At 49.2% G+C, this 14464-nt stretch overlaps 2 protein-coding genes across 3 annotated transcripts; both read left to right on the top strand.

The window, feature by feature from the left end:
* The first annotated feature begins 150 nt into the window (after window positions 1–150).
* Window positions 151–9107, top strand: LOC142216674 (eukaryotic translation initiation factor 3 subunit C). 2 transcript variants are annotated; one of them, XM_075284689.1, is made up of 21 exons: window positions 151–254; window positions 2085–2213; window positions 2304–2369; window positions 2474–2663; window positions 3007–3132; window positions 3251–3311; window positions 3403–3515; window positions 3596–3720; window positions 3897–4071; window positions 4161–4264; window positions 4353–4494; window positions 4579–4704; window positions 5040–5136; window positions 5340–5527; window positions 5612–5836; window positions 5915–6278; window positions 6359–6518; window positions 6602–6667; window positions 7397–7484; window positions 7850–8015; window positions 8919–9107. In XM_075284689.1, the coding sequence occupies exons 2-21, from the start codon at window positions 2113–2115 to the stop codon at window positions 9002–9004; spliced, it is 2769 nt and encodes a 922-aa protein (XP_075140790.1). In that variant the 5' UTR covers window positions 151–254; window positions 2085–2112; the 3' UTR covers window positions 9005–9107. The 2 variants fall into 2 exon arrangements, with proteins under 2 accessions (XP_075140790.1, XP_075140789.1); XM_075284688.1 differs by having other exon boundaries at window positions 7850–8027.
* A 1436-nt stretch (window positions 9108–10543) lies between these two features.
* On the top strand, window positions 10544–14250 carry PRODH2 (proline dehydrogenase 2). The gene is made up of 10 exons (XM_075284195.1): window positions 10544–10747; window positions 11085–11278; window positions 11714–11834; window positions 11935–12018; window positions 12139–12219; window positions 12335–12481; window positions 12610–12776; window positions 13129–13239; window positions 13793–13881; window positions 14081–14250. Exons 1-10 carry the CDS (start codon window positions 10544–10546, stop codon window positions 14248–14250), a joined length of 1368 nt encoding a protein of 455 aa, XP_075140296.1.
* The last annotated feature ends 214 nt before the right edge of the window (window positions 14251–14464 follow it).

Below are 14464 nucleotides of genomic sequence, written 5' to 3'. Positions count from 1 at the left end.
TGGGCGGAGCTAAGTTTGCCACACTTGTCCCCCGGGAGATATGAAGCATCACATAAACACCGGTATTACAACAGGACGGCTGCGTGTATGAGAAGTCGCAGGGGATGCCGGGGAATGTAGTCTAGTGACAAACAGGAAGTAGAGGCTCACTTCCGATGAGCGTGTTGCCGGGTGTGCGCATGCGTACATGTCTCCTGGCTCAGTCTTTCTGCGCCTTCGCTATCCAGGCCTGCAGCGTGTGTGGAGCTCCAGAGGTAAGTGCGGCACCGGGGGCTCAGGCGGGGGCACAACCGGGGACCCGGGGTTGGTGCGTCTACTCTATGGTCTGAGGGCCACGGGACCGGTTCATAGAGGGACGGGCGGGGAGTAGGACGGAGGCGGGGAGGCTGCTATCAGTAACATGGAGGTGGCAGGCAATATGGAGGCAGCTGGAGGTCTGTGCACACCCGGCTGTGTGGCCGGCACCCCAACCCCAGAACTGGACAATCTTCTGGGTGTATCACTGTGTACAGGGAGGTGACCCCGAGAGTTGGTGATTTACTGGGTGTATCAGATCAGTGTATACAGAGAGGTGAGCCCAAGAGCTGACAATCTAGCGGGTATATAACTTCAGTGTATACAGGGAGGTGACCCCAAGAGCTGACGATCTAGTGTGTATATCACATCAGTGTATACAAAGAGATGACCCGAAGAACTACTGATCTAGTGACTGTAACAGTGTGTACAGGGAGGTGACCCCAAGAGCTGACCATCTACCCGGCGTATAAAGAGAGGTAGCCCCAAGAGCTGACGATCTACCAGGTATATAACTTCAGCGTATAACGAGAGGTAACCCCAAGAGCTGACGATCTAGTGTGTATATCACATCAGTGTATACAGGGAGGTGACCCGAAGAACTAATGATCTAGTGACTGTAACAGTGTGTACAAGGAGGTGACCCCAAGAGTTGGTGATTGACTGGGTGTATCAGATCAGTGTATACAGGAAGGTGACCCCAAAAGCTGACAACCTACCTGGCATATCACGTCAGTGTATACAGAGAGGTAACCCCAAGAGCTGACAATCTTATCAGTGACCCCCAGTAGTTGGCAATTTACTGGGTGTATCTTGTTAGTGTATACAGGAAGGTGACCCCAAAAGCTGACAATCTACCTGGTATATCACTTCAGTGTTTACAGGGTGGTGACACCAAGAGCTGACGATCTAGCGGGTATATTACATCAGTGTATACAAGGAGATGACCCGAAGAACTGAGGATCTAGTGAGTGTAGTAGTGTAACAGTGTATACAGGGAGGTGACCCCAAGAGCTGGGGATCTACCAGGTATATCAACTCCGCGTATCCAAACTCTGAGAATCAACGCAGAGACAAAGTTTTCACTAAGCTGATTCCAATTTATAAAAACAAACCTGATTCCATTTATAGGGCTGCGGACCCTGCAGTACAAAGCCGAGTTTCATTTTGTGTTATTTGACATTTACCATTATTAGTCTATACAGCATCGTGTTTAGCGCCTGATTTTTTTGCATAACCCGAGCGCACTCTTCTGTCAGATATGTCATCCTTGAAGCTGCTCAGCAGAGCATTACAAACAAAATACAGGAATATAATTCAAGCAGATAGCAGTTAATACTGACACCAAGATCACATATTAGTATTTTCATGCAGTTTTGAGGTCTTTTCTACTACAATTGTAACCCTAAGAGTCAATCTACAGGGTGCGGTATTGTATACCAGGGTCAGCAACTTTTGGCACTCAAGCTGATGTGAAACTAGAACTGTGCATGCTGGGAATTGTAGTTCTATAACAGCTGGAATGTTGAAGGCTGCTGAGCCCTGACTGCGCATACAGTGTGTGACCCCCCCCTTCCCCCAATACCTGATGATATACTGGCCATGTCTGATCCACTGTAACAAACCCTCAGCTATGAGAAGTCTTAGGTCTGGCAGGTTTTTATCCTCAGTACAATCTGTTGTTTCCGCTCAGCAAGAGATCTTGAAAATGCAGAATTGTAAGATTAATAAAGTTTTGTACAGTCAGTGAATTTTTGGGGTGACTCTTGCTGCCTCTGTTTCCCCCGCAGTGTTGAGTGACCAGTAACAGCTGCCACTATGTCCCGTTTTTTCGCCACCGGCTCCGATAGTGAGTCGGAATCATCGCTGTCCGGGGATGAGATCCTCCCCAAGCCAGTAGGAGGCACTTTCGGCAAACAGTGAGTAGCTTGACCCTCTGGGGTGATGGTTTGATTGTTTTTTTGGGTGTTAGTAGGGATCTCCTAATCTCCTCTTGTTTCTGTATCCAGGCCGATCCTCCTCAGTGACGATGAAGAGGACACAAAGCGTGTGGTGCGCAGTGCCAAGGATAAGAGGTCAGTATCGGAACGTCTGGTTATCCGGCTCCTTGATGAGTATTAGGAGACTCAGCCCCCTGTGTTCAACCCTTTAACCCTTTCTCGTATTTCCCCACGCACAGGTTTGAGGAGCTGACCAACTACATCAAGACGATCCGTAACGCCATGAAGATCCGCGACATGACCAAGTGTCTGGAGGAGTTTGAACAGCTGGGGAAGGCGTACATCAAGGCTAAGAACATAGTGGACAAGGAGGGAATCCCTCGCTTCTACATCCGCCTGCTTTCTGACTTGGAGGACTACCTGAATGAGGTGAGATCAGCGGTGCCCCCTAAAGACAGGGATGGGTAAAGGGGAACTTCAGCCTGGTTTATTTTTCAGCACTGAACATAGATCTATCCCTGCCACTGAAGCGAATGAGAATGGCCTGACAGCCACCGATCCCCACTGGCAGCGCCTCCTGTGGTTTCTCCTCTTCTTGGCAGCAGCGCCCCCTGTGGTTTCTGCTTTCCCTCTGGTGTAAATTACCACCACACCATGTAAACAATGCCCTCATTGTGAATGTGGCCCTTATCTTGGGTCGCCATATTGTACCTGTACAAGTTCTGTATGTCGCTCTGACTTACCTCCCTCTCTCTTGCATCTTATTTTGTAGCTTTGGGATGACAAGGAAGGCAAGAAGAAGATGAACAAGAACAACGCCAAAGCCCTGAGCACCCTGCGTCAGAAACTGCGCAAGTACAACCGCGACTTTGAGGCCCCCATCACCGCTTATAAACAGGTAAGATGGCTGATGTGACCGAGCAGGAAGCTGCCGTACGTCTGTTCTTCAGTATGGCGGCTCCCCAGCTAGAGCAGAAGCTGCAGAGAGTCTGAGTCTTCATATTTCCTTTTCTCAGAATCCTGAAGAGTCAGCGGACGAAGATCAAGACAAAGATGATGATGAAGACGACTCAGATGGTGAGTAGTGTGGGAAGCCATATTGGTTTCTTATATTTCATTGACTTCCATTAAAGCTTTTGACCCTAATAATGCTCCTCCTCCTCTTCAGCCTCATCGTCCAGCGATGATGAGCAAGAGGAAGGTATCAGCGCCAGCAAGTTCCTGAAGAAGGCTGATGCTGCACCTGCTGACGCCCGCAGCAAGTTCCAGAAGAAAACTGAGGTGAGGAGGCTTCTGGGTAATGGTTTGTGCTGATGTCATTCTGAATTTTGTGATGTCATCGCTGTATGTGTCTGGTCCAGGACGCTGAGGATGATGAAGAATCTTCTGACGAAGAAATCTGGGAGTCGGACTCTGAGGACTCAGACTCTGAATCTGAAGATGATGATGGCAAATACACAACACTGGCAGCCAGATTCCTTAAGAAGTGAGTAGGGGCGGGGGTTTAGGAATGGAGACCCCGTCCTGATTATGTATAGTCAGGAGAGGGGCACAATCCTGCTACAGTCTCTAGGGAAGTTTTGCAGCACTCGCTGTTATTAGGGAACCTTTTGAGGGTCCGGCCTGATACTGTTTTAGAGCTGACACTTTGCTACATTGCAGGATCGTACCATCAGGAGATCGTCAGACCACAGAGAAGAAGAAGGAGGAGAAGGCCAAGAAGAAGCAGCACCGCAAAGTGAAAAGTAAAGCCGAGGAGGGAATGGAAGGGGAGATGGATGAGGGCGAAGCTGGTGGAGAGTGGGAGAAGGTCAAAGGGGGCGCCCCAATGGTCAAGGTGAGGTCTGGAAGAGTTTCTGGAGGGAGCGCTTTGTATGTCTGGGGGGGCTGCTTCTGTTCTCACACCATTCCTTTTCTCCCCTTCAGGAGAAGCCCAAGATGTTTGCTAAGGGTACAGAGATCACTCCCCCCATTGTGGTCAAGAAGCTGAACGAGATCCTCCAGGCCAGAGGGAAGAAGGGCACAGACAGGTAATGAGTCTGGGGGTGACAGGGAAGTGGAGGGGGTTCTGTTTCTAGAGGTTCCTCCCTCTTACCTCCAGTCTTTGCCTCCTTCCAGAGCTGCACAAATCGAGCTCCTGAATTTGCTTGTTGGAATCTCTGAAGAAAATAACTTGGGCCAGGGGATCGCCGTCAAAATCAAGTTCAACATTGTGGCCTCTCTGTACGACTACAACCCCAATCTGGCTGCTTACATGAAGGTAGTGTGCCCCCCCTACTGGGCATGGACTGGTCTGGGTATTAGTCACATGATCTTTTAATCCCGCCTCCTGTTCTCTCCGCAGCCGGACATGTGGAAGAAGTGCCTGGAATGTATCAATGACCTGCTGGACATCCTCTTCTCCAACCCAAACATGTTCATAGGGGAGAACATCGCTGAAGATTCTGAAAATCTCGTAGTCTCAGAACAGGTACACCCCTCCTCCCCCTTATCTTAAACTACAGGATACCTATAGGATATATTGATGGGCTGATTCCCGTGGCACTGCAACGTTCAGCATACCCCGATGGCCTCTGCATTTGGCACTGTTTTCTGGGAGTTGTAGTCTCTCAGTGGTTGGAGAGACAGGGGTTGGAAACCACTGCTCTGTGTAGTGTCATAAGATACAGCATGGAGTTACTGCACGATCAGGCATCACCGCACCAAATTGGGGGGCGAGATCTGCAAGAAGGTTCTAGGAATTGGGGATTTATGCAAGTAAATTTTTGTTAGTGGGCACTCTATATGAAATTCTTCTCTCCTCAGCAACCTCTCCGTGTACGTGGCTGTATCCTCACCCTGATCGAGAGGATGGATGAAGAGTTTACCAAGATCATGCAGAACACAGACCCGCACTCGCAAGGTATGAGGACCCCCGCAGGAGTCTTTAGTCTAGGTCTTATATGGCAGCTTTAACTGGCAGACAAGCAGAGACGTTGAAAATGTTGCTAAATTGCCTTTGCACCTCCCTCTCTCCTCTTATGCCCCCTCCTATGGACCTCCTTCACTCCCCCTGTCTCCCAGTACTCGTTGTCAGATTTTCTTAGTTGTCGCCTCTTTCTACAGAATATGTGGACAATCTGAAGGATGAAGCTCGTGTGTGTGAGGTGATCGAGCGTGTGCAGAAATACCTGCAGGAGAAGGGCAGCACGGAGGAGATCTGCCGCGTCTACCTGCGCAGGATCATGCACACTTACTATAAGTTTGACTACAAAGCCCATCAGAGACAGCTCAGCACCGGCCAAGAGTCTAAGGTGAGGGACGCGGGGATCTTCAGAGTTGGGAAACCCCTCATTGTCTAGCACCTCCTTATTAACCATTCCATCTTATCTATGCAGTCAGAACAGGACCAGGCAGAAAACGAGGCAGAAGACAGCGCCGTCCTCATGGACAGACTATGCAAGTACATCTATGCCAAAGACAGGACAGACCGTATCCGTACCTGCGCCATCTTGTGCCACATCTACCACCACGCTCTGCACAACCGCTGGTTCCAGGCACGAGATCTCATGCTGATGTCTCACCTGCAAGACAACATCCAGCACGCTGATCCTCCTGTACAGGTGAGGGGGCGCTCCAGCACTCGTGTCTAGTAATATGTGTCCCCTGCCCTTATAACCCTGTCTCGCTGTTGCCTCCAGATCCTGTATAACCGCACCATGGTCCAGCTGGGCATCTGCGCCTTCCGGCAGGGAATGATCCGCGATGCACACAATGCTCTTCTAGACATCCAGTCCAGTGGCCGAGCCAAGGAACTGCTGGGTCAGGGCCTGCTGATGAGGACCATGCAGGAGAGGAACCAAGAGCAGGAGAAGATCGAAAAGCGCCGACAGATCCCCTTCCACATGCACATCAACCTGGAACTGCTGGAGTGTGTCTACCTGGTGTCTGCCATGTTGCTGGAGATCCCCTACATGGCCGCACATGAGTTTGATGCTCGCAGGAGGATGATCAGCAAACAGTTCCACCACCAGCTTCGAGTGGGCGAGCGACAGCCCCTTCTGGGTGAGTCTGGCTGTGTCCACAGGTGGCGCTGTCTGTAAGGGGTTTGCTTAGGTCTTACCGCTTTGTTGTCTGCCCCTTAGGCCCCCCAGAAAGTATGAGGGAGCACGTGGTGGCCGCCTCCAAAGCCATGAAGATGGGAGACTGGAAGACCTGCAAGAACTTCATCATCAACGAGAAGATGAATGGGAAGGTGTGGGACCTGTTCCCAGAGGCGGACCGTGTGCGCAGTATGCTGGTCAGGTGAGAATGGGGTCCAGCGGTGGGGGGTTGGGGGGGACCTTTAATTGATGCTTTATACTGATGGTTTATTATCTCCTCTGCAGGAAGATCCAGGAGGAGTCTCTGAGGACATATCTGTTCACATACAGCAGCGTGTATGATTCCATCAGGTGAGACCCCAGAAGTTTCCCTTTTATGCTGATAGTTTGTTGCAATGTATTAGTACAGATATAATCTGTTTTGGCTGTTTAGCTCACAGAGCATTGTCTAGACTGAGTAGTTGTTACTAGTGATGGACAAACCTTCTGAGATTTGTTTTGCGAACATATGAGGCTTTCAGGGAAATAGTTTGTCTGGACTGGAAATGCAGGGTAAAGGTATTGATTATATTTGGTAGTGGGTCCAGGGAAGTTGTGATTTCCCATGGCGCCCACCATCGTCTGAGCCTTAGTTGTTGACTGAGGCCTGTTACATGGGGAGGCATAGACGTCTCCAGTGCAGTGAAGACGTTGATGCCTTCCTTTGACCCTCAAAAGGTCACATCACAAGCCTCAGTGGTTTTCTTGGGCCTGGAAGATTGGATCACATATCGGTAAGCCAAGGTGCACCCCAGGAAAGGCACGTAAAAAATAACTATATCAAAAATTTGGGGTAGAATCCAAAATTTTTGGAAAATTTGTAATAAAGCCAGCTCATCCAACACTAGTTGTACCAAACCTTCAGGAGTTTTAGGTCAGGACAGGCTTTCAGGCTCTTGGGTGTAAATAGGTTTCCATTCAGATGAGGAATTGAGAGGCAGGCTATAAGGAAGTCTTCCTGGGCGTTTTCCTGCACCCCTGTCTGGATACACTTGGGGTTCAGTCACTCCTTGTCCTCACCTTGTATCTTCCTCCCCATAGGATGGGCATCTTGGGCGACATGTTCCAGCTGGAGATCCCCACAGTCCACAGTATCATCAGCAAGATGATCATCAACGAGGAGCTCATGGTGAGTGCCCCCTACTGGTTCAGCGTCATCTGCCCCCTGTGTTATAAGATCCTGTTAGACTGCGTTCACACCTGTGCTTGATGTCTGTCAGAAATCCTGGACAATAAGGTGCTACAAGCTTTGACGTTTTCGATTGTCGACGTTGAGAAAAAATGATGGATATGGGTTTCTCGGGATCCGTTGTCTATCATGAGAGCACCTGGTTTTTCTGTTCTTCTGATCCCTGTGATGGACGCAGACGTGAACATGTCTGTCCACAAGCTTGCTGACTGTTTCCAGTACTGATGAGCAGTGTATTGTACAATTGCACCATTATTCTATAGAAGTTCCTTACAACCTCTCTTGTCCTTTTTTTCCTCCCGCAGGCTTCATTAGATCAGCCAACCCAGACAGTGGTGATGCATGGGACCGAGCCCAGTTCCCTCCAGAACACTGCTCTGCAGCTGGCTGAGAAGCTGGGCAACCTCGTGGAGAACAACGAGCGCATCTTTGACCACAAGCAGGGCAGTTATGGAGGATATTTCAATCGCGGTGAGGACAGCTGTATGTGTTGTAGGCTCCTGCTCATCATCTCTCACCATCCTCTACATGACCTGCTCATCTGTAACCCTCATCATGCCCGTAACGTAAGGCCATGCCGCCTGGCCCGCCGCTCTCCAGCTGCTGCACTACTACTGCTAGCATGTCTGCTCCTGCCTGCTGGGAGTTGTAGTTCGGCAGCAGCTGGAGAGCGGCGGGCAGGTGGCGACCGCTGTGAGGGCTTCTTTGCATGTAACATTTCACCTTCTTCATCAGTCATTTTCCTCTACAGTGTGTGTCCATCATCCTGAGGGCGGATCAGTGCTGGAGACGTAGGGGAAGCATTTAAGTGGTGCACACTGACTTCCTGCCTTTGTCACTTCCACCTTGTTATGAGCCTTCGGTGCCAAAACTAAAACTTCCAATATGCCCTGTCAGGGAATGCTGGGAATTGTAGTTTTACAACAGGTTTTAGATCAGTATTGTAATGTAATGGGGACAGCAGCACTTAAAGGGGTTTTCCAGGCTGATTAATTGATGACCTATCCTTAGATCAGCAGTGGGCCAACACCCTGCCCCGACGAACCTGACATCACATGGCCTGTGAAGCCAAAGCTTGCAGCTAACTTGCACACTTGGCTGAGCGGAGCTTTCAGGGGAATTTCTGTACAATCCTTGTGTTTTAGGATCAGGCCTAGGGGGGAGGTGAAGCTGCACATGAGGGTCTGGACAGACTTGTACATCAGTCGTCAGCTGCCAGTATTTCTGACTACCCCATACACTAGCAGGCTGAGCTCAGCCAAACATGCTGGTGTCCTCTATGGGCAGAGGGGAATAATCCCTCTAGTGGCCATATTGAGTAATTGCACCCCTAACCTCTTTGACATTTTCTCTTGTTTGTTTCTAATTCTCCAGACCAAAAAGATTCTTACCAGAGGAAGGAGGGCGGCTACATGCGGCGCGGATACCGACGAGACCAGCAGAACCAGAACAACTACTAATCCGTCTGCCATCATTCCCGGGTCTGTGCTGACCCCGCTCTTAGTATTATTATTATATTTTTTGCCATCTTGTCTCTTAATAAAGATATTAGAGTGACCTCGACAGTGTCTGTATATATTATGTAGTCCAGGTATATACTGCAGGTGTGTCTGTATATAATATGGGTGTACAGGTCTATACAGCTTGTGTATGTATGTGTGTGTCTAGGTGTGTCTATATGTAGCATATACTGTAGGTGTGTCTGTGTACAAGCCCAGGTGTGTCGGTATATAATGTGTGTGTCCAGGTATATACTGCACACTGTTAGTATATAGTCGAGATGTACAGATATATACTGCAGCTGTATCTGTATGTAGTTTGGGTGTACAGGTTTATTACTCCTGGCGTGACTGTATATAGTCCAGATGTACAAATATATACTGTAGCTGTCTGTATGTAGTCCAGGAATAGACTAAAGGTGTGTCTGTATATACTCCAGATGTACAGGCATATACTAAAGGTGTGTGTGTATAATCTGTATATATGTAGAGTCTGGGTATATACTCTAGGCGTATCTAGATCCAGGTATATCCTGGCGTATACTAGTACTGAGTGTTAATAACCTTACCTTTAAGGGGTGGTTCAGAGTATTCTCCTCCCTCTCCCCCTATAATGTGTGAGCTGTGCCCAGTGCCGCAGTCAGTGCCCGGTTATCTGGTGAGAAGTCTCAGCTGCTGCTGTGCGATAAATCTTCGGGTTCGCTCCGGACAGATGTCTCTTCTCAGGGACCATAAAGTCTTATGGATTGCTCAAATCCCTCTAGTGGTGAAACTGAATGACTACATGTTGCTGGGGGGGGGGGGGGGGGGCTTGTGTCTCCTTTCCCCTCTGGCAGCTGACAGTATAACCTATGATGCTATACTACTGAGTGTGTGTGAGGTGGTCGTACATGGATGTATACACTCTCAACTCCAGGTGGCGCCGTACTATGCAAGGTCTTCACTGGATGGTATTTATAATGTGAATAACAGACATTTATGATATTTACTGTTAGGGCGGCCCCTAGATGAGGCAAACCTGGTGCTGGGCCCGATATAATAGTCACTAATGGTAAATGTGACCTCACTACTGGGTATACTGGTCTAGCCTGCACTTATCTCACTCCCTTCTGCTGCCCCCTGGTGTTGTGTGCTGGTACTGCACCAGATTTGTGTCATCCCAGGACATGGCTGACCTTTATTATGACACTTTGCTGGTCGGACCTCTATTTACTGGATGATCTGCGCCTGGTGAACCGTTTATCCTGGACCTGTGGCCCGGCACTGCAGAGTTAATAAGTTTGGGGAAGTTAATGTAAAACGGCCACGCTCATACCTGCAGAGTATTGCACTTTTTTGTCGTATTAACTCCTTCATTCCTCTGCTGTGTATTGATTTTGGTGGGGGTCAGACTCCTGTGTACTCAGCCAGCAGCTGCCGCCGTCCCACGTCTGCTGTCATTGGTCGCTGACTACTACCGCCAGCACTTTCACTCTCTGGAGTTTTCGGGTGTTGGAGAACATGTGGAATGTCGCCCGTTTGCTGCGTTCTGGGTCAGCACTGGTGTGGTCTTTGCCCTGTAGGGCTTTTGCTCACGGGCCACAATCGGCCCTTAGTTTTTCTGATAGCGAGGTCTTCAGGCTGAAGAGCCGCTGGGAGGTGGTGCGGGGGCTGCTCATATTCCGCCTCTGCTCGGTACCCAGTCTGGTCAGGAACTCCGAAAAGGTGAGTGACTATAATACCAACATCACGCCATTGTTAGTGACCAGCGACAGGCAAGAAGATATTCTCATGTACATCCAGAGGATGAAAACCCCTCCTGACCCCGCACTTATCACAGCTGAGGGTCTGTTACATTGTATTCAGTCTAGTACATCATCTATGAACTCATCTGGACACATCTGCTCTGTTACAATCTGTCCGCTATGTGTAACTCAGAAAGGATTGTCTAGACAAGATTACAATAGTATCCTGAGCTACTCACTGCTGGTATTTGTTACAGTGTATCAGACCCCCTATGGCGCTGTACCCATTACTAGCCATGCTCCTCTTCTCCCCGCAGCTGCTCTCCCTCTCCCGCAGGCTCCTGGGCCGCAGACTCTTTGAATGGAGTATGAGGGTCTCAGTGTACGGACAGTTTGTTGCTGGAGAGACCCTCCCCGAGATCCAGGCCTGTATGGACCGGCTGGCCAGGCTGGGCATCCGACCCATGTTAGCTGTACCCATTGAGGAGGACTTGGGCGAAAGTAAAAGCGGGTGAGTCCGGATGACAATACCTTGACCGCTACATGTGTTATGGGTGGTGATACAATGGCTGACTGGTGATGTCTGGTATATACTACAGCTAAGGGGTACAGAGGCGGCAGCTGTGGTATTATAAATGACACATGGTGGACGGGAGGGGCCCTAAATTTTGCATTGGACTCCTGGTGAAACCTTTGGTTACAACTAGTGTAGATGGTAAATATTTATTATTTTAATTAACTAATTTAATTAATATAATTGTTTTATATTATAAGAGAGGTGCAGTTCCAGTTATTGCCAGCAGATGTCATGGCTTTTACTCCTATTGATTCCCACAAGAGTCACGCTGCCACCTGCAGTCTATATGCGGTACTGCCTGGTCATACAGTATATTACACGTACGCAGTATCTGTATAACGGCTCCATTTTTTCCATTTTATTTGGCAGGGAGCGCTGGTACGAGCAGAATGAGGAGATCATGCTGCGATGTGTGGACCTGTCCTCGGCTGGGGGCGACCGCCCTATGATGCAGCTGAAAATCACTGCCCTGATGAGCGCAGATCTGTGCGTGAGTACGAGAGAGACAGAATGTATATAACATAGGGTGTTGGAGGGGTGGTGACAACTTTTCCTAAAACTTTTTCTTTTTTTTCCGATGATGTCATCAGAAAGTTCTGTCCACTTGTCTGTCAGATCCCTCCAAACAGCCGGAGCTCAGTCCTGAGAGGGTGGTCTCCATCATGGAGGGCCAGGTAGGTGGGGCGTGACTGACTCTAGAGGTTCCTCTAGGGCTGTATTCACATTTGCTCTCATATTGCCGCAGTGATGTGTCAGGCTGAAGAGCGAACACTTATCACCAATCCATGTTCCAGGGCTCAGACTTCCCGTTCCTGTCGGATGAGGAGAATCAGCACCTCCAGACCTCTGTCCGCCGCCTCAGCCGTGTCGGGAAGGTGAGGACGCTGCATATACAGTGGGCTATTGGAGGGGTAGTATAATGTTGCCTGACTTTCTCTCTGGGTGACCACCAGTCACACTCTATTCAGTAGACGCCGTTTCTCTCCTCAGCATGCTAAGGCTAAGCGTGTCCGTGTCCTGGTGGACGCTGAGTACACGTACATGAACCCTGCCCTCAGTCTGGTTACCATGTCAATGATGGCGCAGTGCAACACAGACGAGCCCTGGATCTGGAACACCTACCAGTGCTATTTAAAGGTAAGATGGCCACGGACGAGTGACGGGACAGTCGTCCAGATCAAAGCCTCAGTCTACCAGTGGGTGCCGCCATCTTGGACAGGGCGTTCTGTACCTTTAAGTGGCCAATTTTGTCTTTCTTTCTGGAGGATTCCTACAAAAACCTGAGCCAGGATCTGGACTGTGCCGACCGCCTGGGGGTCTGTTTTGGGGTGAAGTTGGTCCGAGGGGCGTACATGGACAAGGAGCGGAAACTGGCCAAAGAGAAGGGTTATAGCGACCCCATACAGCCCGACTGGAGCGCCACCAACAGGAGGTGAGGGGCCACAGCGATCAGACAGGTTATAGGGACCACAGGGGTCAGATAGAACAAAGAAGCCAAGGAGGCACAGTGACCAAATGGGTTATAGGGGCCACTGTGGTCTGACAGATTAAAAGGGCCACAGAGGTCAGAAAGGGGTGGGAGAGGTCAAGCAGATTAAAGGGTCAGATACTTTAAAGGGCTCAAAGTTGTCAGATAAATTAAAGGGGCGGCCCAGAATCTTATATAATGTAATCGTAGTAGAAGATATAGTTAGAAAACCTTTTATTACATGGAGCAGACCCTAAAGGTGACATGAAAGCAAAATGTTCATGACCTCTGACCCCCCCCCCCCCCCAATCCCCAGTTATCAGCACTCCCTGGACAAACTGCTTGATCTGATTGGACAAGGCGGTCAGCGCTACAACCTGATCATCGCGAGTCACAACGAAGAGTCCGTACACCATGCCGTGCGGAGGTGAGTGTACCACACTGGGTGAGATTAGATACACGGCTCAGCAGAGAGTATCACACATGATGGGATTAGATACACAGCTCAGCAGGCAGTATCACACATGAGAGGATTAGATACACAGCTCAGCAGACAGTATCACACATGATAGGATTAGATACACAGCTCAGCAGACAAGATCATGGATGATAGGATTAGATACACAGCTCAGCAGACAGTATCACACAGGATAGGATTAGATACACAGCTCAGCAGACAGTATCACACATGATAGGATTAGATACACAGCTCAGCAGACAAGATCATGGATGATAGGATTAGATACACAGCTCAGCAGACAGTATCACACAGGATAGGATTAGATACACAGCTCATCAGACAGTATCGTACATGATAGGATTAGATACGCAGCTCAGCAGACAATATCACATGATAGGATTAGATACACAGCTCAGCAGACAGTATCCACATGATAGGATTAGATACACAGCTCAGCAGACAGTATCACACATGATAGGATTAGATACGCAGCTCAGCAGATATTTTTGTGTCCCTCCAGGATGTCAGGGCTTGGTATAGATCAGCGCGGTGGTGCGGTATGCTTCGGGCAGCTCCTCGGGATGTGTGATCACGTCTCGCTCACTCTTGGTAGGTTCTCTGGGATTTTGTTACTTTGGATGATAAGTTCTCTTGTCTTCACTTTCAGTTGATAACCAATATGGCCACTGTGGCCGGTCTGCAGAGACTGTTGCCCGCCTAGGTGACTATACCTGGCAGCCATATTGGTTTCCTAGAATCAGATTCTTATATTGGAGCCTCCATGTGATTTAATCTTCCCCTTCCTCAGGTCAGGCGGGGTACCTGGTCTATAAATCCATTCCTTATGGCTCGGTGGACTCTGTCCTTCCATATCTGGTTAGGCGGGCACAGGAGAACCAGAGTGTCCTCCAAGGAATCCGCAAGGAGAGAGACCTTCTGCGGCGAGAGCTGAGACGACGACTGCTGGGCCGAAGCTAAGATGTCTGATTGTGGGGGAGATCTGCTCAGTGACTGGTGGACATGGAACCTGACAACCTCATACAAACTGTGTTGTGTGTGGGGGGGAGGGGGCACATACTTATCTACTTATAGATATGTGTCCCGCTGTCTCTGCTGCTGCCAATAATAATAATAATTATAATGATGAATTTTCTAAAAATCTTTCTGGCGGATAAAATCCCTCTATAAATAA

This window comes from Leptodactylus fuscus, chromosome 8, assembly GCF_031893055.1.
Source record: "Leptodactylus fuscus isolate aLepFus1 chromosome 8, aLepFus1.hap2, whole genome shotgun sequence".
NCBI classification, from domain to species: Eukaryota; Metazoa; Chordata; class Amphibia; order Anura; family Leptodactylidae; genus Leptodactylus; species Leptodactylus fuscus.
The sequence above is the reverse complement of the archived record's forward strand: the minus strand, read 5'-3'. Positions and strand labels throughout refer to the sequence as shown.

Bases quoted from the DNA above. Each gene is read 5' to 3' on its own strand.
- LOC142216674 (XM_075284688.1), top strand. From the start codon at position 2,113: ATGTCCCGTTTTTTCGCCACCGGCTCCGATAGTGAGTCGGAATCATCG. The intron at 6,519-6,601 runs GTGAGAATGGGG...TCTCCTCTGCAG, and splicing joins GTGCGCAGTATGCTGGTCAG to GAAGATCCAGGAGGAGTCTC. The intron at 7,485-7,849 runs GTGAGTGCCCCC...TTCCTCCCGCAG, and splicing joins TCATCAACGAGGAGCTCATG to GCTTCATTAGATCAGCCAAC.
- PRODH2 (XM_075284195.1), top strand. From the start codon at position 10,544: ATGTGGAATGTCGCCCGTTTGCTGCGTTCTGGGTCAGCACTGGTGTGG. The intron at 12,019-12,138 runs GTAGGTGGGGCG...TCCATGTTCCAG, and splicing joins TCTCCATCATGGAGGGCCAG to GGCTCAGACTTCCCGTTCCT. The intron at 13,882-14,080 runs GTAGGTTCTCTG...CCCCTTCCTCAG, and splicing joins TCACGTCTCGCTCACTCTTG to GTCAGGCGGGGTACCTGGTC.